Source organism: Pan troglodytes, chromosome 14 (genome assembly GCF_028858775.2).
Source record: "Pan troglodytes isolate AG18354 chromosome 14, NHGRI_mPanTro3-v2.0_pri, whole genome shotgun sequence".
NCBI classification, from domain to species: Eukaryota; Metazoa; Chordata; class Mammalia; order Primates; family Hominidae; genus Pan; species Pan troglodytes.
In genome coordinates this window covers 117983274-118007392 of record NC_072412.2, presented here as the reverse complement: position 1 = coordinate 118007392, position 24119 = coordinate 117983274, and the positions used below count along the sequence as shown (strand labels likewise).

Genomic DNA, 24119 nt, shown 5'->3' with positions numbered 1-24119 from the left:
CTTGTCTGGAAAATGTGGAGAAACAGCCACCTCCGGGGTGGCTGTGAGGATGGACGACAATTGTCCAGGAGCTCTGAGCTGAGCCTGCCCTCCTGGTCCCTGGAATCACCCCTTGAGAGGTCAAGACAACATCCCGGTCGCAAGGATGACTGGGCTCACCCAGCTGCTTTGGGGTGAGCAGAGTAAGAGGGCACGTTCCTCTTGTGAAAGCAGCACTTGGACCTCCTTCGTGAAAGGCGCCCACAGTGCATGCACCTGGAGGCTTAGAAACATGTTCTGGGGAAATGGGAAACATTGTGCAATGCTGTGGCTGCATCATGAAGACCTGGCTTCATGGCTCTGTTTTAGGAGGGGCAGGACTCAGAGAGATGGGCCACCCCCCTTTCTCCTCCTTCATAAGCAAAGTGATTTCAGGGTGGTCCCATCTGCAGGTAAGAGGTGGGGTCATGTGGGTGAAATGCTGAGGTCTGGAATATGGGTTGTCCACAGGCCCCATGACCTCGTGACCTGTGGCCTCGGCTGCCTGACTGATGGGAGCTGACTGTGCTGAGTGACCCTGAGAGTGGGTGGAGTTCTGAGCACTGCTTTCTCCTTGTTAGCCCCCACCCAGTAGTTCCCCGCTTCTGCCATTCACAGTTTTTCTTTATTGGGGGTGTGGCGTCTCAGCGTCCTGGGGCATTGCTTTGGCTCAAGGTCAAGGTCAGCTTCTTCCTCCAGCCCCGAGGTTGGGCTCAGCAGGGCCACACACCTTCCCTTTCCGAGTGCACAGAGCTTTCCAGTGGTGGCTTCTAGGATCTGAAGTTCCAACACTAAACCAGTGACAAAGCTGATTTCCAAATGGCTTTAATGACAGACAATCTGCATACCAATCGACTCGTCTGCGCACATGCAGGCTCAGAACAATGCGGGAAAATATGCAAAAAGGTCTGAGATGTGATGGCAATTGCTTCCCAGTATGCTGACCTTCGGTAAACGAAACAAACAAAGTACAGTTCTCTTTGGATGAGACATTAATGATCATTAAGAATGGGTACAGCTGCATCGTGCAAGTGCTTTGTTAAAAATATTCTTTTCATTTTGTGTCTGTCCCGTAATTATAATGGAAGTGTTGTGCAAGTCAGCCAGTAAGCATGTGGAGTAAAATATTTGGGTTTTATAACATCCGTGCGGTTTTTAAAGTGCATTGTCAAGTGGAGTGGCTTTGCCATATCCTTCATGTGTCACCTGTGACTTCAGCCTCACGGTTTTAAGGTGCCGCACGCCATGTAATTGTAAGAATCCACTGCTCTTTCTCGATATTTACATCGTGCACATGCTGGCCTCCGTGAAAGGTTTCCCTGTGGAGTTCTGAGACTTCATTCTGGTTAATTTGGGGAAAATAGCACTGCACCCTTCTCAATCACTAGGACCACGTTAACCGCTCTCCTCTCTCCCTCAAGGTCCAACATCTCAAGAAAGCCATGAAACATGGTCAACTCAATTTCTGAGGCAAATGCCTGAAGTGCCCACTGAGTCATTAAGGACCAAGGAGAGTAAGGAAACCCAATGTTCCTCGTGAGAAAGTGATTTAGAAATGATCCCTTAATTGGTCTTCAAGCTGGGGAAGACCTTGGTCACCTGTTTCAACTGTCTGGATGAGGAAATCAGATCTTGGGAGGTAAGGACTAAACTCTGACCTTTTTTCTCTCTTACCCATTCCTTACACAACTGTGACCTGAAAGCTTTCCTAAGGAGTAGGAAGAAGCCAGCTCTGGAAAACAAGAAACGAAAGACCCATTCCTTTGTCTCCTTGAGCCAATCATCCAAGTCTGTGACCAGACTCTCCTCCCTTTTGTGGTTTAAACAGTGCAGCGCCCCCAGCACTCCTTCCTGGTGAGAGACCACTGACCATGGAGTGGCTCTGGCCAGTCCATGTAGGACACGCAGTGAGGGTTTCCTGTCCTCTGCTTCACCTTTGGATGTCAGAGGCTGATATGGTTTGGATTTATGTCCCCACTCAAATCTGAGGTTGAATTGTAATTCCCAGTGTTGGAGGAGGAGCCTGGTGGGAGGTGACTGAATCACGGGGGCTGACATCCCCCTTGCTGTTCTCGTAATAGTGAGTTTTCCCGAGATTTGGTTGTTTACAAGTGCGTAGCACCTGCCCACTCTCTCTGTTCCTCCTGCTGGCCATGTAAGATGTACTTGCTTCTCCTTTGCCTTCTGCCATGATTGTAAGTTTCCTGAGGCCTCCCCAGAAGCAGAAGCCTATACAGTTCACAGAACAGTGAACCAATTAAACCTCTTTTCTTCATAAATTACCCAGTCTCAGGTATGTCTTTATAGCAGTGCAACAACTGACTAATACAGAGGGCCAAAAATGCTGCTCTCGGATTGTGCTAAAACTGCCATGCTAACACGGCCATTTTTTGAACACGTACCCATGAAAAGGCATGGAGCTCAACTGCACATGGGCAAGGTTCTTCTGTTTACTGAAACCCCTTCTAAAACCCTCCTGACCCTCCCCACTGCGGCACTGGCTGTGCTCCTTTCCATTTTGCCGTGACTTTGCAAACCATACAGAGTGGCCATGGCCCAGATCTCCCCAAACTGGCTCCCAGAGTTCTCTCCTAGATGTAGTCTCTGCACCCGAGTTCTCTTCTCACCGTCTAATCTCCGTTAGCCTCCTTGCACCACTGGATGTGTCCCCCTGGGCCTCCACTCCTCCCCCCACCCCCATTACACCCTTCTCTTCCCGCTCAGCCCCTTGACTCCCAACAGTCCCTGGAGCTTTATGGACCCAGACAACCCCAGATCAACTACCTGATCTGAGGCTGAAAAGGAAAAAGACCAACTGGAAACAGGTGGGGCATTTTATCTACTCAGTGAAGGCTTTGACATATCCAGATGGCTGCTTCAGTCACAGCCTCTGTAAGATTAAATAATATCAGGGGAAAAGAAAGGCTTGAAACTCCCCTTCACAAATGCTGGTTAAGAAAGAAAAATCTTTAGCCCTTATTGAGTGGGTAACCTCAACATATCCCGTTTTTATCAGAAACATAATTCAGATAAAAATATAGAGTGGAGATAAACCAGTGAGTTTTGTGTTACTGTGTTGCCGGACTCATGGCTAAAATTTAAGAATGAAGCCATACAATCACTGTTTTCATGTGTCTGTCTGTATGTGTACGTACCTATGTTACATATATGTGATATTTTTCTACCTCTGGATGGTATTGCTGAAGTAATTATAAAATTCCTTAAAGGAGTTCTATTCAAATTGGCTTAGAGAAAAAAGATGTGCTTGATTAAATATTCCCAGGACTCCCAGAAACAGAGGAGTTAACCCAAGTGTTTTTTAAGTTTACATTACTAGGATGGTTGATATATAAAGCTAGTTTGAGACTGTTTGTTAAATAAAGACAGTTTGTCTTTGGAATTGTCAGCTATAGATATAATGCAGACATAATTTTATTCTACTTGGGTTACTAGCCAAATAAACTTAAAAATAGTTAACAGGGAAATAACTGGAGATGATGGTAGCTTTATTTGGTGTCATAGTGAAGCCACCTTTGTAAAATTATGACTGAGACAGTGAAATAGATTTAACAGGCCCCATTGTGCTTTTAACCTCCAAGCTGTCCTTGCTTATTCCTGAGCACAGGCCGAACTAACTATGGGAGAAGGTTCATAGTTTATAGTATAAACAAAGACGGTAACAGCCCTTTCCCAAAGCAAACTTCTTCTTGCTTAGGGACTAGACTGCCTTTGTAAGACTAACATTAGCCATAAGATTAGAAATTATGGTTTAGGAGTCATGCAGTTGGAGGCTACAAGATTCTGACCCTCCCTAAACTGCTCCTAAGATCAGTGCTTGAGATATTTTGCAGACCCTGCCCTTGATGGATCAGCTGGCACCACACAGATGGATAAAGTGGCTCATCTGATCTTGTGGCCCCCACCCAGGAACTGACTTAGTGCAAAAAGACAGCTTTGACTCCCTATGATTTCATCTCTGACCAATCAGCACTCCTGGCTCACTGGCTTCCCCCCACCCACCAAGTTATCTTTAAAAACTCTGTTTCCCGAATGCTTGGGGAGACTGATTTGAGTAATAAAAAAACTCTGGTCTCCTGCACAGCTGGCTCTGGGTGAATTACTCTTTCTCTATTGCAGTTCCCCTGTTGTGATGAATTGGCTCTGCCTAGGCAGGGGGCAAGGTGAACCCCTTGGGTGGTTACAAATTCGGGGGCTTGTACAGTACTGCCTTTTTGGATATCCACCCATGGTTCAGTGGCCCCCCTTCAACAATGGATCCAGAAGCCAGCCAGCCCAAGCAGCTTCCTAGTTCTCTTGGACTAGGGGCTGACTCTGGTACTCTCTCTACTGGCGGGGCACTGCCAACCCAATTTGCATGGATTTAATTGCAATGGAGAAGTAGGTCTGGGGAAACGTCCCTTAACTGTAGCCTTATCAGAGTGTCTGTCTGTAGCCCCATGGTAGGGTATCTGTCTGTAGCCCCACTGTAGGGTGTCTGTTTGGCTCCTCGGGGGTCTCGGCTGGCTCTTTCTAACTAGTAGGAAGATTCCTGGTTTGGGAGACTTCTCCTCACTCAGGAAGATTTTGAGGAGGTTTCCCAGATGGAGAATAGGAGGATAGTTTGAAAGGGATACTCTTGGAGTTCTTAGTTGGGGATCTGATTTGGAAGGCCTTGTGTCCATCTCATCTTAATGTGTGTTTGTGTATGTGGAAGGGATCTCTGAAGGGGTTGCTGATGGAAGTCCAGCAGGCCTAACTCAGAACCCTCCTTATTTGTCTGGTCACATTTGATGAGCCCTAGAGAAGGCTCAATAGGCCTGTCTTCGCCTTGCCCAGATATCTCATTGTGAATTACCGTTCAGAGGTTGTCCATCACCACCTGGAGTGGATCAAAGAAAACAGGGACCAATGGGAAAATGTTTGAGCTTTGCCAGGTTGACATTGGGTGCTGAACGAGGTGACCAATGTTTGTTTTCTTATGTGTGTTTTGCTGGCATAGAAAATGTTAATTCCGTTCTCCTTGCAGCCCACTGGGCAGCATCTTGCAAATTAAGAATCTTGCCTATGGTTCCATAAAACAGGAAATGGTGATTTTCTCTTGTAAAGTGGCTTGAACCCCACAGCTATGGTGCAGTGAGCAGGGTCATCAGAAACCACTCCGTTCTTCTGAAATCTGCATAGAAAGGGAGCCCGCAAGCCTGGTATGCCGATAAAAAGGATAAGAAATTCTTACCAGCCAAATTTCTGGTCTCTCTCTTTCTCTGAGTAAATGGTAAACTATTTGTCTCTCTGCAAGGGTTTAATTAATGGAAAAAGGATGTGTGAAACTAGTCTTAGGTGGTAGCAAATCTGGTGTACTTTGTGCTAAGAATTTGTCTTTCTGTGTTCTGTAATGGAGAAAGAAGTATCACAGGATAGAATGTGGGTTTAGGACCCACTTTCAAGCCTGCTTTTCAAGCCAGACTGGCAGGCTGGTCAGTTACAAACTTTGCTGTGGGTCCCTGAAACCAATACCGGATGAAATTTTTCTGTTTTGTTTTGTGTCCTTAAGAGCTTAACCTTGTGATCATGTGCAGTTACTTTCCCTTGGTTTCACCATCTAGAAGACAGGAATTTGGGGATTCATGTCCTAGTTAGCCCTAAACATTTTCTTAAGCAGTTAAAAGCCTTTGCGAGCTTGAAACTGGTTCTCTAGGCTCCTTCTGGAAAGAGCAATAGAAACTGCTCAATGCTGTAACTCAGTAGCTAAGACTTTGCTTTTTGACAATGGTGGCCTGGGTTCTAGTCTTGGTTTCTGTAATGATTCCTTTCTGATTTCTTATTTATGTAATTTTGCCATTTATTGAGGTTTTTTTCCCTCATAGATAGCTTCTGATTTCCTCTCTTGAATTTTCTTTTCTCTGAACTTGTGGAGATTCTAAATCTTGTAAAGAAAGAAACTTCTTACCATGTTTTTGAAACACCTAGGAGGTTACCTTTGGTAAAGTTCAGAAGCTAAAAATATTAGCCACTTGGCCTGGCTAAAGTCAGGTAATAAGAGATTTGAAGGGATTTCTTTTTTAAAGAGCACCATGGTTAAAAGTCAGGTTAATTAAAAGTGGATAAACAAGGTATAGATGTATTTAAAAGGCCTTTATGTTTTTCTCTTCTTGGATCTTGTTTTTCTGGAAAAAGTTTATTTTTCTTCTCAGTCAACTGTACTATTTGTCTCCATTTTTTTTGTCTCGTCACCCTTAAGGCACACATGAGAGGCCCTAAGATAACTTCTGGTAGCCAAGGACTCCTTGGGAAAAACAGAGGAGGCACCACAGACTCTGTTTTGCAAACAAACAAACACCAAAAAACAAACAAAAAACGACTCTGTTTTCCTCGTGAAACCCCAGGAATTAAAAGTGGATAAATCCCTCTCAAAATAAAAGGCTATGTTCTGTTTTGCATTGTGTCATCTGACAGTTTTGAGTTTTGGGGGTATCAGAAACTACTTCACAGTATAAAAAAGCTTTGGTGTATAATAACTAGGTAGGAAATCTACTTTAAGGGGTGGCTAATAGTAGTTAAGGAGGAATACTTGACTCTTTGCCTACTTGGATCAGAGATGCATGCTCTTGGGCATCTGGAAGATAGGGAAACATCCCCACCCTCACTGAGAGATGGGACTCCCATGGGGGATGGTCTAATTACAACATGGGCTGACTGGCTTTGGGTTGCCTTGCAATAAAATGCGCGGTAGAAGCATTGCACTGTCTTCTCCCGTAGTACTTTTCTCCTTTTGGGGATCCAGTGTTCAGTATAAAATGGCACCCTTAATTTTAGGGATCTGTCTTTGCCTTCCAGCTCTGCCTGCTTATTAGGCCCTAGAAGTTTCATGCTTTCCCAGCCCCATTCCTCCAAGGGCTCCACCCTGAAGCCAGTCATCCAATTAAAAAACTGGCCAATGAAAAATCTTACAAGTGCTGAATCTTTTGTCTGTCTATTTATATGTGTTGTATGCTTGTTTATATATAAAAGCACTCTGATTAATTGACTTAAAAAATAAGCACTTAAATCAAATGTTTTGTCAGAAAAGTAGAAACTTTAATGCATTTTTGTTCACATGACCAGTAATCTTTTAGAAATAAAAGCAGTTTTAAAAATTATTAGTAAAATAAAATATTTTTAAAATGTAGACATTTGGTCTAAATTAAGGTCAAATATCAGATTTGCTAAATGTTTTAAGGTCAAACTGTTTCCTTGACTTTTAAAAATTGTTCAGTTTACCTACTTTGAAGCATTAGATTATAGATAAGGCCTGGAGACATGTGGAGAGGCATGCCGCTAGCTATGCTGAAAAGACTCAGACCTTATCTTCATTTGTATCTCATGTCCTAGGCTGCAACCCTAGTACATAATTAAAATAGCTTACTTACCAGGTTTTTCACTAAAAATAAAAGTTGCTAAGAATTAACATTATAACATAAAATTAAGATTACTGGAGAAACAGTTTTATATACAAGATGTGTAGGGAACGTGTTTTTGGTAGAAGATTATAAGAAGGCATAGGAATATGGCTTTTGTTAAAGGGAATGCAATTTTGTCTAGTTCAGAGAGTTTTAAAGATTGTCTTAACCTAAAAGAGTAATGGGACAAAACTAAAGGTTTAAGCAAAGTGAAAAGGGTTTGTAAAGGGTTGATCTTATACAAAATTCTGTGGGTTTAAACAAGTTGGCTGAGATTTAATTAGCTTTTTTCTGTAGGCTAAAATATTAAAATCATACTGATGTGGGGCCAGAATTTGGGCCCATGTGTCCGAATAATAGGGTTTTCTTAGAAAATTCATCTACTCTTTGATGGAAAATTGTAAAGGTTTCTAAAAGTTTATAAAAATCTTACCTTATGGTCAAACTAATTAAAACCTGATAGAGATATAAAATTTTATTTGATAAACTAGCTTCAACATTAAAAATGCACCAATACATACATGAAATTTGGTTTTCTCTTTTGAAGACAAATTTTATGTAATGTTAAAATATAATGAAAGAGTTTTGTTTTCTCCTTTGGGTAAATGACAGGGAAAAAAGGGAGGAGAGAGAAGAGACAAGGTCAGTTAGCCTCATGCTGTCTTTATTGGGTCTTGTTTGGAAAGCTAAGTGTCCTCTATCAGAGTAAAGGTTTTTCTTTTAAGATTTTGAAGTTATCATTTTGGCTAAATAAATGACTTATTATAATGACGTGGGATTCTATTTTGTGATATCCAGTGTTTTAAACCTTTGCTATTTGACAAACGTTCCAAAATCAAATTATAAATTTTGTCTATTTCTAACCTAATATTTAAATATTAGGTCTTTTAAAGTCCAAAAATGACATGTGGCTTATTTGGTATAAAAACCATACAGGAAACATTGTCAAATACAAAATGGTGTTTGGCTTTCTTTGGGCTATATTTGTGTAAATGTGTTATTAATATATGTTCCAAAATTATGTAAAACTCCTATAATTCTAATATAACTCAGTATATGTTATCAGTAATAATTTTAATTATTATGTTAAATGACTGTGTGATACAGAGGTAACAAATTTCCTTGTCAATTGTGTCTTTAATAGTGGCTATACTAATTGTTTTGTCATCTGCAAACATTTTGTCTTGCTTTAGTCCTTTTCAAAAGGCAGTTTATAATCAAATATAAAACTCTAAGTATAGGTCTCAGATAACTTTAAAAATTATGTTATTGGAATAAAGAAAAAACCCAAACTTTAGAACTCTTATGGAAAACTAACGTATTAAACATTGCTAAACCTTTTGTTTTCCAAGTCAAGAGAACTTATTTCTTTAAAGCTATTTGCAACTTTTAACAAGTGAGTAAAATATACTCCTGTGAACAAAATTTACAACATATTTGTTTCTCTCTACCTGATTTCTCCAAAATTTGAAAACGATTTCTAAGTATTCTCAATTTATGGTAGTATAGTTAATTGCATAAGTGCAATAAAAATCTGTTTTCTTTTGTAACAGGACACAATTGGAGAAATTGGTCATTTTACCAAGGCTTTAACTGGACTGGCATGCTTCTTTAAAGAATCAAAGTTAACTTATAAAGCCAATTAAAGCCCGTTGGGAAATCTGGCCTCATACCTTGTCCACACAGAGTCCCTGTACAAGGTTCCTGACCTGTGCTAAATAAAAAATGTCACTTTCTAACAGGCCCAGGAACTGCAAGATATCTTGGGACCTCAAGAAAAGAGGAATTTGCTCAACTCATAGGTATTTAAGGTTACAAATCCATGGCTGGGCTCGGCTTTTAAAAAGTCTTATCTAAAATTCTTCATGGAACAAAGTTCCATCAAAGCCTATTAAAACCTAAGTGAAAAATAATTATTCTAGTTGTACTTCATGCAAATAATCAAGCCAAGTACTATAAGACTAAAGTTTATTTTGTAAATTGTAAATCATTTCTATCATGATTTGTTTTTCTTTAAAAAATAGGGACTGGAGAGAGAAAAATCATGCTTCCAAAAAACCTATAGTACATTGCTGTTAGTGCTTCTTAAGGTTTTTTTGGGCAGTTTAGACTAAATTATAAATTCTTTATGAGTTAGAATCCCCAAACTAATGCTTTTAAATATTTTTCAGTCTCTCTTTCTTTCTTTCTCTTTCTTTCTTTCTTTCTTTCTTTCTTTCTTTCTTTCTTTCTTTCTTTCTTTCTTTCTCTCTCTCTTTCTTTCCTTCTGTCTTTCTTTCTTTCTCTCTCTCTCTCTTTCTTTCTTTCCTTCTGTCTTTCTCTCTCTCTCTCTCTCTTTTTAGACGGAGTTTCACTCTTGTTGCCCAGGCTGGAGTGCAATAGCTCAATCTCAGCTTACTGCAACTGCTGCCTCCCAGGTTCAAGTGATTCTCCTGCCTCAGCCTCCCTAGTAGCTGGGATTACAGGCACCTGCCACCATGCCTGGCTAATTTTTTGTATTTTTAGTAGAGACAGGGTATCACCATGTTGGCCAGGCTGGTCTCGAACTCCTGACCTCAGGTGATCCACCTGCCTCAGTCTCCAAAAGTGCTGGGATTACAGGTGTAAGCCACCGCACCTGGCCTCAAATCTTTGCTTTTAAAATTAAAAATTGTACTCCTTATCCTAGGACTCATTATTTACCTTATAGTATGCTGTTTACTTAAATACTGTACTAAAACTATAGATAAAGGTAATAATGTTTTTACCACACAAGCCTTGGAAGCCCAGCCAGGCCTGCATGTGTCGCCCAGACAGTTGCAAAACGGTTCCACTCTTCTCACCTTGGGGTTCATTCCCATTCCCACTACGTCCCCTGTCAGTGGGAAGAAGCCAGAGCAATGACAGCCTTTTCCCATCTTCACAGCCTGCACCTGAAGATTAAGGTGTTATTGGCCAGGCATGCTGGCTCATGCCTGTAGTCGCAGCACTTTGGGAGGCCGAGGCGGGCGGACCATGAGGTCAAGAAATCGAGACGCGCCTCTGCACTCCAGTCTGGCAACAGAGTGAGACTCTGTCAAAAACAAAACAAAACAAAAACAAAAACAAAAACAAAAAAGATTAAGGTGCTATAAAACCCAAAGGGAGAGATTGAAACCACGTTTGCAAGATTATGACTGAGACAGTGAAAGAGCTCCAGCTTAACTGACTCCCTCTTGCTTCTAACATCCAATCTGTCCTTGTTTACTCCTGGGCATAGGCTGAACTAACCTTGGGAGAAACCTAGTTGATAGTTTAAACAAAGACGGTAACAGCCCTTTCCCAAAGCAGTCCTCCTTCTTGCCTGGGGTCTAGATTGCTTTTGTAGGGCTAACATTAGCCCCAAGATTAGAAATTATATGGTTTAGAGTTATGCAGCTGGAGGCCACAAGATTCTGACCTTCTCTAAACTGCTCCTAAGATCACTGCTTGAGATATTTTGCAGACCCTGCCCTTGATGGATCAGCAGGCACCACACAGATGGATAAAGTGGCTCATCTGATCTTGTGGCCCCCACCCGGGAACTGACTCAGTGCAAAAAGACAGCTTTGACTCCCTATGATTTCATCCCTGACCAGTCAGCACTCTTGCCTCACTGGCTTCCCTCCACTCACAAAGTTATCCTTAAAAACTCTGTTTCCCGAATGCCTGGGGAGACTGATTTGAGTAATAAAAAAACTCTGGTCTCCTGCACAGCTGGCTCTGCGTGAATTACTCTTTCTCTATTGCAGTTCCCCTGTCTTGATGAATTGGCTCTGCCTGGGCAGGGGGCAAGTGAACCCCTTGGGCAGTTACAATAGCGTGTCTGCATTTTTTTTTTTTTTTTTTGGGACAGGGTCTCATTCTGTCAGCCAGGCTGGAGTGCAGGGGTGTGACCATGACTCACTGCAGCCTCGACCTCCCGGGCTCAGGTGATCCTCCCATCTGAGCCTCCCAAGCAGCCAGAACTATAGACACGTGCCACCACACCCTGCTAATTTCTGCATTTTTTTTGGTAGAGATGGGGTTTCACCATATTTCCCAGGCTGGTTTTAAATTCCTGGGCTCAAGTGATCCACCAGCTTTAACCTCCCAAAGTGCTGGGATTAGAGGTGTGAGCCACTGCACCCAACCTGTGTTTGCCTTTTAAAAACAGTTTCTAAACATCTTTCTGGTGACTCATAACCCTGGTGTCATGATCAGTTAAGTAAAACAAGAGTTTCATTAATAATTTTTAAATAAGATAAGCTATTGAAACACTCAGTACTAAGCACAAGTTTTCTTATTTTATATGATACAGAGAGACTAAATGTATTTGAGTCTGTTAACAAAAGTTGTTTTTGCCACCTTGAAAAATTATGCTGTAGATAAATATATCTCTAAAAATTGTAAGATGGTATAGTCATACAATTTGCTACTTTGTTACAGAATGCTATATGTGACACAATTCACAACTGTCTACTCCTAGTTTTCTCTATTGAACATTGTAATCAACATAATCAACATGTGTAATTAAAACTACTGGAAATAATGAGGGTGAAGAAAAACAACTTCCTGTGCAAAGTATAAAGGAAAGTAAGATCTGTTTTTGATAAGAAAGCTTATGTGATATGAAGAATGTGTTTTTGTTGACGAAAAAGGTGAGTAATTTTGTCCTAAAGTGGTTTAAAATTTGTTTTTTCAGGAAGAGAAAAAACCGGACAAAATGCGTAAATTAGTATGGAAAGATGTAACGAGTCTCTGAGAAAAAAAGAGAGAGAGAAAAATCTTATGTGGTGAAGATACACTAGCAGTAAATGAATTTTATTATAAGATTTTATAGATGAGCTTTAGTATCAATAGTGTAGCAATGCGGTACTGGAGTTTGATTTTCTCTGCCTGCTAAAAGGCCAAAGTTTTGTTGAATTATTGGTCTTTTTTTTTTTTTTTTTTTTTTTGAGACTGAGTTTTGCTCTTGTTGCCTAGGCTGGAGTGCAATGGCGTGATCTTGGCTCACTGCAACCTCCACTTCCTGGGTCCAAGTGATTCTCCTGCCTCAGCCTCCCAAGTAGCTGGGATTACAGGCATGCACCACCATGTCTGGCTAATTTTGTAGAGATGGGGTTTCACCATGTTGGTCAGACTTATCTTGAAATACTGACATCAGATTATCCGCCCATATTGGCCTCCCAAAGTGCTGGGATTACAGGCATGAGCCACCACGCCAGGCCTGGTCTGTTCTTAATAAGAGATTGTAAGAGGTACTTGTTTCTTACCTGTTGAGTAGTCTTACTAGGAAACAAAGATTCTGTGTCTTATCAAATATTTCCTGTGTTTCATGTTTTCTTTATCATGTTTTTGATTACTTAAGAAAACTGAGTCTCCTCAATATTAAAAGAGCTAAATTGTTTTAAAAACCATGCTACTTCCTATATTTTCTTTAAAAATTCTTTACTGTCATTTAACTTAAATGGATAGCTACCATTTCATAGTAACTTATGATCCTATTTAACCAAATATTCAAACCTTTTATAATTTTTGACAACTTCATCCAAGTAAAATTCTAAATGAAGAATTTTGACCTCAAACTAATTTTGAGATTTCCCAAAGGGCCACCAGAAAATCTCAAAGGATTTGTTCTCTCACTTGGTGAAAAGAAAGATGTTAAACTAATTAGCTTTATTTGATACATTAAATTCGTAAAAAGCATTGTCAAATAAGGGATGTTTAACCTTCTTTATATTTGTATGCATATATGTTATAAGTGTTTCAGAAATTGTTTAAAATTCCTAGAAATTTTCACTGTCCTTACTGTCCATGATATGTCCTGGTATAAAGTTATGAGTCCTAATTTCCATTATTGTCTTGTAATGTTGTATGTCACAGAAACAACCAAATTTCCTTGTCAATTGCAGCATAATGAACTCTCATCAGATTTTTAACCATGGCCATTTTATGCATTTTATGTCTTTTGTCATTCAACACAATTATTGTTTTACTCTGATGCTTTTTTGAAAGCTTTTGCAATCGGCTACAGTCCAAAAATTCTTTGTCTTCAAGGAGATTTTTAGGTAAGCCTCTGCCAAGTACTCTGGAGTAAGGTTTCTGACGCCTCTAAGATTGCACTATTAGGCTGGACTTTTCCAGAGCTCAGGGAGACATTGACGGATTTGTAAACCTGCTAACCCAAGATCAAGTAGATCAAGAATTAATGATGTGGGACTCAATGTGGGGATGATTATAATTTTTCTGAATTTTCTTGGAAATGTTTCTGGTTTTTTAATGTTTTGTTTTCCAGATTTAAAGAACTCTCTGCTTCCGGTTTCTCTTAGGCTATGCATAACGGACAACAATTTGGTAATTACACTTTCATAAACAAAAATGAAGCATTTATATTTTTTGTCCCACCTGATTACTCTAGAATTTGGATATTATGATTTTCAGGACCATACAATTGTTTGCATAAGTTTAATAAAAATTGATTCTCCTTGCAACAGGACACGATTGGAAACATTGGTCATATTACCAAGGCTTTGACTGGAATGTCATATTTGAGATTGATACATAGAATCAGATGTGACCAGACAGTTTTTAAAAACTGAGGTTGATTTGATGGAGCTGGAGAAACTGACCTGCTACCTGGCTCACTGGGTCCCCATCCCACAGGTGAGTGAAGAAGGTCATTTGCTGGCAGATCCAGGAACTTTGGGAACCTCGAGACCTTCGGAAGAGAGAAATTCACCCAAGTCTTTAGGTACCACACGTGAAGTCTGATGCTGAGTTTTTGGCTGGGCTTCCTAGCCTCAAAAAGCCTTTAAAAAATCTAATCTGAGATTCCTTGTAAAAAGCTCCAGCAAAGAAAACTCAATTTATGTGGTCCATTACCATTCTTGCTGCACTTATGTAAAGAATCAGACCAAATCTTGTAAGATGTGATATATTTTTGAGACAAGAATAGCATTACTTCGGTTATCTTGATCAAAAAAAGGGGGTGACTATAGAGCCATATTTTATGTTTTAATGAAAAATGGTAGCACACCCTTGTGAGTTATAACTCTGTGTATTCTACTTTTTTAAATCTTTTGATAAACTCCACCTTACTTTCTACTTTGTTATCTACCTGTAAACTGGACTGGATCCTGAAGCCTTTTAGAGTCCTTCAATGTTCCCAGGCTAACATTTCCAGTCTTTCTTCTGCCCTCCTGACTGGGTGTTAGTGAGAACTAAAGCCTGACAACTCAGGCCTTCCGTGGGACCATCTGGAAACGCTGAAGCTGGACACATCCATGCTCTGCCCCCAGCATAACCATGACTGTGGCTCTGATGGTCATGATGTCACCAAGGACACACCCCCTGCAAACTAGGAAATCCATCCTTGCCCCATTGGCTGAAGATGCCTCGAGCCCAAAATCCAGAAATCTTCTCAACAGACTGCCCTCTGGATTCAGAAACTGCGTTTCCAACTATAAACCTTTGTTTTTCTTCTCTTTTTCGTAGACATTCCCCTCATTAAATTCCCGACTACTTGTACCATCCAGCACACATCCTCCACCAGATGAAAAATGGACTTATCTTGTTCAAAGGGCAAAGGAATGTCTCTTCTTTCTTGAACAAGAGGAGGGAATGAGAAAGCCTCGCTCCTTGACTTACCTCATGCCAGGCTCCTCTGAGTCTTCTCTTTGACTAGGCCTTGACCCTAGCTTCTGCTTTTGTCTGCTTTTCCCCATGTTTAGTAGGAATCCTGTGAAGTCTTTTAGTGGAAATCCCCCAGTCTTGGCCTGGTCACCCTTGATATCTGATCAAATTCCTCACCCTCCATCTTTGATTATTTTATCGCCTTGGCTTCCTTTCAGGTCTGGCCTCCTGTTTGGCCAAACACAATATACACAATAACTGAACTTGAGGGTGAATACATGGAGGTTCATGATATTCTTCCAAGTTAGAAATTTTCCATAATAAAAAGTTAAAGTAAGTAACATATGCAACTCTCTCATGGACGTCTAGATTTTAAAAGGTCTTCAAAGATAGCAGACCTTTGTGTCCTGCTGCAAGGATAATCCATTTTTATTAAACTTATGCAAACAATTATATGGTCCTGAAAATCATAATATCCAAATTCTAGAGTAATCAGGTGGGACAAAAAATATAAATGCTTCATTTTTGTTTATAAAAGCCCTCTTGGCCTTTGCTGAATCAGTTTAGCAAAGAATTCTCCTACCTTTTAGCAATGTGCATCCACTGACCCACCCTGATCCTTGGCTACAAATCTCCACTGTCCCTGTGTTTGGAGTTGAGCCCACTCTCCACTATTATGAGACACCATGGTAGTAGCCCCCTTTGAATAAAGGCTGCCTGCCCATCTTTAGCAAGCATCACAAATATTTTTTAACGGTATGAGCTGAGATAAAGGCTTTTGGTAATTATGTTAGTCTGATTATGACATTGTAGATAATGCTTTTATCTCTTCGCAAGAAAATGTTTTACATGAGGTGGTAAGGCATCTGGGACGGTGCTAAAATACTCCCCAAACAAGAAAAGTGTGTGTATGTGGTGTGGAGTGTGTATGTGTGTGTGTGTAGAAAAAAACAAAATATGCACAATAATTGAACCTGAGGGTGAATACGCGAAGGTTCATGATATTCTTCCCAGTTAGAAATTTTCCATAATAAAAAGTTAAAATAAGTAACATTTGCAACTTTCCTATGGACATCTAGATTTTAAAAAGTCTTCAAAGATAGAAAGACTTTTCAGCTACGTTCATTCCCCAAGGAATAAATGGTAAATTCATGTAGGCTGAGAATAAGAGGAACCCATGGGAGAAGAGGCCGCCGCTCCCCACCTGGTTCAGTTCTCTTTCTGCTGAGCCATCCCTGCGGGGCCCTACCTGGAACCACGGTTCTTGGCCGGAGCTCAGTTTCTTGCCAACAGCACAGCAGGAGGACAAAGCAGAGGGTCCCGTCTCCTTGGCTCACTGCCATGCTCCCTCCAGCTGAAGGAGAAGGACGTTCTGAAGGTTGACAGTTTCCCATCCTTGGTCTCCAGGACACTGTGGAATGTCAGGACCTGTGACATCACAACCAGGAAGGGAGCTGGGGTCCTGCCCTGGTGGGGAGGTCATGTCCAGGGACCTGTGACATCAGCACCAGGAAGGGAGCTGGCATCTTGCCTGGGGCGGGGGGCAGGGTTTCTGTCCAGAGTCTGTGACTGGGAAGCAGGGAGGAGGCTCACTGGGGTCTTAAGATAATAGAGATCCTCTCCACTCTTTCTTATTGCCTGTTATGGTGACTTCCTCTGTCCTGAGCACCCTGAGGACTCAAGGGGTAGATACTAATCAGGACTTAAGGGCCAGTGGCCAAAAGACAACAAAATCTGCTCCCATGGAAAGAGGCATATTTGAAGGATGCTGGAGAGGTTGTTGAATTACAGAGCAAGTGCCAGAACCGACAGATCCAGAGGGTCTAAGCACCTCTTAAAGGCCCCTTGAAGAAGAGAGCCTTGAAGAACAGAGGGCCATGGCCCCATGTCGCCTCCCACCCTCCCCCACACTCAAAGTTCCAGGATCATGAAGAACAGGAGACAGATGACCCAGGTTTCAGCCTCCTTTCCCCCACACCTTCTTTCTCAGCATCAGCCCCAATCTCTCCCTGGCAGTGAGACTTTAATCACAAGAGGAGAACATGGCTGCATTTCCATGTTATCATCCTCCCAGCTCTATCTCCTAGGCTTTCTAGAGCTTTCTCCATCTGTGCAGTGACAAAACCCCAAAGCAGTCACTCTTGTTGACTCCCCTGGATCCTATCTCACCCCTGGACTGACTCCTACATCCAGGGCTCAGAGTGGGGCAGCTGTTCTAGACTTGGCCGGTGGTGGGGTCCCAGGTGAACAGCCCTCAGATCCCAGCTCCATGGTGGAGAGGGCTGGTGTGTTTGTCTGTTCCCACACTGCTATATAGAACTTCCTTGAGACTGGGTAATTTATAAAGAAAAGAGATTTAATTGAATCACAGTTCTGCATGGCTGGGGAGGCCTCAGGAAACTTACAATCATGACGGAAGGGGAAGCAGGCACCTTCTTCACAAGGTGGCAGGAGAGAGACAGAGTACATGAAGGAGGAGCTGTCAAACACTTATAAAACCATCAGCTCTAGTGAGAACTCACTTCTTATCATGAGAACAGCATGCAGGAATCCACTCCCATGATCAGATCGCCTCCCACCAAGTCCCTCCCTCAACACGTGGGATTATGAGGATTATAATTCAAGATGATGCTTGGGTGAGGACACAGAGCCAAACCATATCACTGGGGCCCTGGACACACAAGACTAACAATGCCCCCGAGGTCTGGTCAGGACCCCAAGGATGGCTGACCCACCATGGGTCTCTGGCTCTTTAATTTTTATTGCTGGTATGGGAACCCACAGCACATTTTTGCTCAGGTTTTCCTCTTGATAGATGCAGTGGTAGCCAATCTACCTCAAGGTGTGGGGAGTATATTTCAGATTTTCAGCGTGTCCATAAAGGCACACTAAGCATGGTTGACATTTGCAGAAACCCAGTGGGTTCCAAGTCCCACTCTGAGTTAATGAATGGTCCAAGTGAGATGCTCGCTTCTATAACCCAGGCTCTTGCTACTCAGAGTGTCATTTTGGGGCCAGCAGCATGGGCCTAAGAGTCTGAATGTACAAACGGACAGCAGCCAGAGCTCCCATGACAGCAGAACCCTGCACTGATGCCTGTCAAACGGCACCCATTGCACCAAGGAGGGATGTCTGGCTAAGGCAGGCCAGGAACTTCCACCTCAGGGCGGAGGATGAGGAATTTGATCAGGGCTGGGGGCGAGGCCTCGTTGAGAAGAGGGGTCAGAGGAGCCTGGCTGATTTGGTTGAGGAATGAGTCATTCTCAAGGCTACCCGAAGCTCGGTAACTTAATACAGCCCACGTGTGATTGCTCACAGCTTTGTGGGTTGGCTCTGGGGGCTGCTGGCCTAGTGTGGCCTCATGGACATGTCTGAGGCCTCAGCTAGGATGCTGGGGCTTGGGATGGCTGAGGCTTCCCTCCATGTGGTCTCTCGGCCTCTAGCAGGCAGCCTGGGCTTGGTCACAGCAGAAAGGAGAGTAAGCCTCGATGCAAACAAGCCTTTTCTTGCACCACATTTGCTAATGTCTCATCGGCCAAATGAGTCAAACTAATCCCAGATGCAAGAGTGGAGGAACAGATTTGAGCCCTAAAATATGGTAGTCAGAGGCAGGGTGCGGTAGCTCACGCCTGTAATCCCAGCACTTTGGGAGGCTGAGGTGGGCGGATCACGAGATCAGGCGATCAAGACCATCCTGGCTAACACGGTGAAACCCCGTCTCTACTAAAAATACAAAAAAATTAACCGGGTGTGGTGGTGGGCACCTGTAGTCCCAGCTACTCGGGAGGCTGAGGCAGGAGAATGGCATGAACCCGGGAGGCGGAGCTTGCAGTGAGCGGAGAGCGCACCACTGCACTCCAGCCTGGGTGACAGAGCAAGACTCCATCTAAAAAATATATATGGCAGTCAGACTGGCTTAGTTCACAGAGCTCTGCCCCCCGCGTTTCATAGATTTGCTTAGCTAATTGGAAAGAAGAGGCTAGAGTGTCTGGTATGTGTTTTTAATCAGTTGCTTTATGAGATTCTAGTTTGAAGAATCTCTCACCAACCCTTGGGAGGTTGACGGCAAATTTATTTTTCTTATTCTTTGCTGTCTTTTAGCAACAATTTTACACATAATTCCCTTTGCATTTGTATTTGCATGCAACATTAAAACCAGAAGGGAATTTAACAAATTAATCTATTTATACCAGTTTCTTTGAATGGGGACTTTAATTCATTTGCATAACTGTCATAGCAGCAGCATATGACTCCTAGAAGTTTTTTTCTCCATGGTTGCATTTCAGTTAAGAGATTGTCTCTGTCATATGCCAATAAAGATTTGTTTCCTGCATCTTCCAGGGGAAAGAGGAAAGAACTCTTTATGGCTCTTTTAAAATAAACAGGCTTTCCTTATTTTTTTAATTTTTGGAAACGTAAAAATTTTAAAAATTAAAAGAAAAATGCAAGGCTAGTTCCAGTGGCTCACACCTGTTATCCCAGCACTTTGTGAGGCTGAGGTGGGTGGATCTCTTGAGACTAGGAGTTTGAGACCAGCCTGGGCAACAGAGCAAAACGTCATCTCTACAAAGAATACAAAAATTAGCCAGGCATGGTGGTAAATGTCTGCAGTCCCAGCTACTTGGAAGGCTAAGGTAGGAGGATCACCTGACCTTGGGGAGGCAGAGGCTGTAGTGAGCCGTGATTGTGTCACTGCATTCTAGACTGGGTAGCAGATTGAGACTCCATCTCAAAAAAAAAAAAAAAAAAAAGCTGGGTGCGGTGGCTCACACCTGTAATCCCAGCACTTTAGGAGGCCGAGGCGGGTGGATCACCTGAGGTCAGGAGTTCAAGACCAGCCTGACCAATAAGGTGAAACCCTGTGTCTACTAAAAATACGAAAATTAGCTGGGTGTGGTGGCATGCACCTGTAGTCTCAGCTACTTAGAAGGCTGAGGTAGGAGGATCACCTGACCTTGGGGAGACAGAGACTGTAGTGAGCTGTGATTGTGCCACTGCACTCTAGCCCGGGCAACAGAGCGAGACCCCATCTCACAAAAACAAAACAAGAAAAATGCAAACATACTTAGTTCCATTGTACAAAATTAACACTGTTAGCATCTTAGAATATTTGCCTTTGATGTTTTCAATTTTTGAAAAATCATGGTTTTGTTTTTATAAATACGCTAATAATACATACTCACTATAGAGAACTTAAGCAATGAAACGACAAAAACGTGAAAATTAAAAAATGACCCTAGTTGTCCCGCAGCCGTGACCACCACGAATATCAGGTTAACATCGTGGCAGACACCTCTTCATCTATGTTTACGTGCACAGGCTGGTGGGCGCGTGGAGAGATAGACGTGGTGTGAGGAGCTCTTCTGTGGATGCAAACACCTGTGGGGTAATAACATAAGGTAATAAAGGTGGGAACACACCACCTCACTCCTGCAACAAAAGTAATTCTTCAAATTTACTCAGATTTAATGGAGGGAAAAAAACCTGAAGCACAACTGAAAGAATTGATGAACGTCCAGTATTTCCTCTCTCTCAGTCATTGCTCAGAGCTCTTTCACAGGAGAGGAGGGGAGACTCTGGGGAAAAACTTAGGTATTTGGAGTCAACGCATTTTTTTTAAACATGTGCAAGTTTCACTTTTCCACAGGAACAGCCAACTTCCTGATCTGAAATACGAGGACGGCTTCACTCTCCCTTCCTCTCACTTCCTTTCTTTTGATTCAATGTTAATTGGCCATGAACTTCTTATTTCCCCTAAGAAGAGCTCAGAGATGTTCTATCCCAGGACATCTTCAGACCTGAGAACTTAGGTTGTCGGCTTTAGACTCTAACAGTGACTTGTGGGGGAACAAGATCCACGGGCCAGCCCTCTTTCCCTAAGAGTTGTTACAGTTTCCCCGCTGCAGATCCTGAGTGCTGTGTGGAGCGCTCTGTGGACCACCTGAGATGGACCCCCTCTTGCAGATGATCTGCTCTGGCTGTGTGAAGACCCGAGTTATTCTTTCTTTATCTTGAAATTAAGCAGCTGAATTAGGATTTGCCTTGGCGTTTCTGTTCTCTGTTAAACTTCCCAGGAAGAAGATATGTCCTTTTGATCTGCAGACCCAATCTTTATTCACTTCAGGCACTTTTTAATCTCGTGTCTTTGAATATGTCATCAATCCATCTCTCTGGTTCTCTACCCCCAGGCACCTGTTTCCTTACGCTGGACCTTCTCCATCTGTCTTCCTTAACCATTAGCTTTTCCTTAATTGCTGTAACCCTCTTGTCTTCAAAAAAATCTGTATTCGCTGTGTTTTTATCTGTGGTAATAATTTCTAGAGGTATTTATTTTGTTTCTTACTGTTTCTGTCATTATATCATTGCTGTTTATAACATTTTAGGTCCTCAATGTGTTTCAATAACTTCATTTTCATCCAATTGTATTTTGTGTGTGTAAAATCTCACCTTTGAGCTTTTCTGTAGTTTGCCGGTTATTCCATAGCTTGCTGCCTTTAGAGTTGGTTTTCTTTTGTGTTGTTATTTTGGTGTGTCTTTTGCTTGGTGTTCTTTTATTTTATAGAGATGTGTTTTAGTATGTTTGCAGAATTGCCATGTATTTCTTCTCCTCTCGCTTGTGTTTGGAAAGTTCTCCCAGAAGTTCTAGTTGCTCTGAAAAGTGGTGAGCAACTACTTGTCTGTCCTCCAACTTTTTAAGGCCCAGTTTCTTTCCTCCTCATTCTCCTGTACACCCTGCTCTAAGCAAGAGTTTGAGGGCTGATTTTGGTGGTGCTGGGATGAGTGGTGGAAGAAGGAACAATTATGTGTGCGGAGCGGGACAATCTCTGCAGGAATAGCTGGGCCTGTCTTTCCTCTGCTGGGATTTTGTTAAATATAGTGAACCAAGGTCCATGCCACGGTCTGAGGGCTACACTCCGTTTCCTTGTTTGGTGGTGGGGTGGGGTGGGGCGGTACGTCAATCTGTGCAACCCTGCAGTCAAACTTCACCAGAATCAGTCCTTTATGGCCCAAAGCGGTTCCAGATTGCAATGCTCATGTTATCAAGTCTAGTTTTTTAAACCTTTATTCTTTCAGAAAGGACCCAAGTTTCAAGTTACAGTTTTGTAGGATTTGGATAACTTTATTCATGCTCTTTTTGTTTTATTCTTAGACAGGGTCTCACTCCATCACCCAGGCTAGAGTGCAGTGGTGCGATCACAGCTCACTGCAGCCTTGATGGATTAAAGAGATCCTCCTGCCTCAGCCTCCTGAGTAGCTGGAACCACAGGCAGGCACCACCACACCTGGTTAATTATTCATACTCTTTTAAGAGCCTTTTAATTATGAAATGATGACAGAGTCACAGGAAGTTGCAAAGAAATGTACAAGAAGGTCCTGCATGCTCTTTGCTCAGTTTACCCCATGTTTACATTCTACATAACTTAGTACAGTAGCAAAACCAGGTAAGTGTAAATGGGCAAAATAGATTAATGCGTCACAGTTCCTTCTGTTTTTTGCTGCACACTAAAAAAATATATATTTATATATTATTTATTTATATATAAGTATATATTTAAATATATAATATATTTAATAAGTACATATAAAATAAGTAATAAGTACATATGCTTAAATAATTACATATGTTTAAATAAATAAGTATATATTTAAATATATATATACATTTCTTGAAATTCCTTGATATATACATATAAAGAAATATCAAGCCAAAGACAGACCAAAATAACATTACAGACATCCCTCAACTTATGATGAGGTTACCTCCTGAAAAACCCATCATAAGTTGAAAATATCACAAGTCAAAAATGCATTTAATACACCAAATCACAGTTGGTAGTTTAGGTGATTAACCTACCAGATTAACCAGAGATTGCTAGCCTGACTTACTCAGAACACTTATATTAGCCCACGGTTGGGTGAATTATCTAACATCAAGCCTATTTTATACTAAAGTGTTGAATACTGTACGCAGGTGGGCATTTTGTAGACATGATGGGATGTGAAAACACAAAACAGAGTATCCAAAAATCTCTAGCAACACACAGAGTGGGCTGTTGACTTTCGTGATTCCCCGGCTGACTAGGGACTGCACCTTGCTGCCCTGCAGGGCAAGGGAGTATCACAGCACGTATCACTAGCCGAGGAAAGGGTCAAAACTCACAGTGCGGTTTCTTATTGAATGTGGATGGCTTTTGTTTCGTCATAAAGTCAAACAGTTGTAAGCTGAACATACATCAGGGACTGCCTCTATTGGTGAAATGCATGTGTGTGGTTCTGTCATTTTATCATGTGTAGATTTGCGTAACCACAGCTGCATTTGAGACACAGGACTGTTCCACATCCATGAGATCTCCATCACACTGCCCCCTACGTCCTCCCATAGCCAGCACTCATCTGTTTTCCTTGTATGTAATTTTGTCGTGTGAGAATATTATCCAGAAGGGCGATTTCTCCGAGATGGGCTTTTCTTTCATTCTGCATAATGCCCTCGACATTGATCCAAGTCACTGGCTGCATCAACAGTTCCTTTTCATGGCTGAGCAGCAGGCACTCCATGGCATAGCTGCACCACGCTTTGCTTATCTGTTCTTGTTTTGAAGAACTCTTTGGTCCTTTCTAGTTTGAGGCTGTTTCAAATAAAGCTAATATAGACAACTGTGTATGGGTTTTGTGTGGACGTAAGTTTTTGCTCCCCTGGCGTGCATGCCTAGCAGTGCAATTGCTGGGTCATGTGGCATGTGTAGGTTCAGTTTTTCAGGAAAGTGCCCAACTATTTCCAGAGTCCCTGTTTCATTTTCCATGGCCACCAGCAACATATGCGAAATCCAGCTTCTCGCTGTCCTTGCCTGTATGTGCTATTGGCTGTATTTGCGTTGTAGCTGTTTAATAGGAGTGTAGTGGCAATCTCTTGTGACCTTAATTTGCATTTCCCCAACAGCTGGTGATGCTCACGTCTTCTTGCGTGCTTGCCACCTGTGCACCCTCTCGGGAACATGTCTGTTCACACCTGAACTAGTTTCTTATTGCTTCTCTAACAAATTCCTGCAAATTTAG

At 42.0% G+C, this 24119-nt stretch overlaps 1 protein-coding gene across 7 annotated transcripts in view; it reads right to left on the bottom strand.

Annotated features, from left to right (window-relative positions):
* SPACA7 (sperm acrosome associated 7) overlaps positions 1 to 16483 on the bottom strand; it is a 58361-nt gene extending 41878 nt beyond the window's left edge. For 2 of the 7 annotated variants that reach the window (XM_063792359.1, XM_063792360.1), the window contains exons 1-2: positions 15081 to 15293; positions 14063 to 14151 (exon numbers count right to left, since the gene is read on the bottom strand). In XM_063792359.1, coding sequence (XP_063648429.1) covers positions 14063 to 14151; positions 15081 to 15157 — 166 coding nt within the window. In that variant the 5' untranslated portion in view covers positions 15158 to 15293. Of the gene's footprint in view, positions 1 to 14062; positions 14152 to 15080; positions 15294 to 16269 lie in introns of those variants that run through there. The other 5 variants (XM_054665585.2, XM_054665583.2, XM_054665584.2 and 2 more) reach the window with 5 other exon arrangements.
* Between the last annotated feature and the right edge of the window lie 7636 nt (positions 16484 to 24119).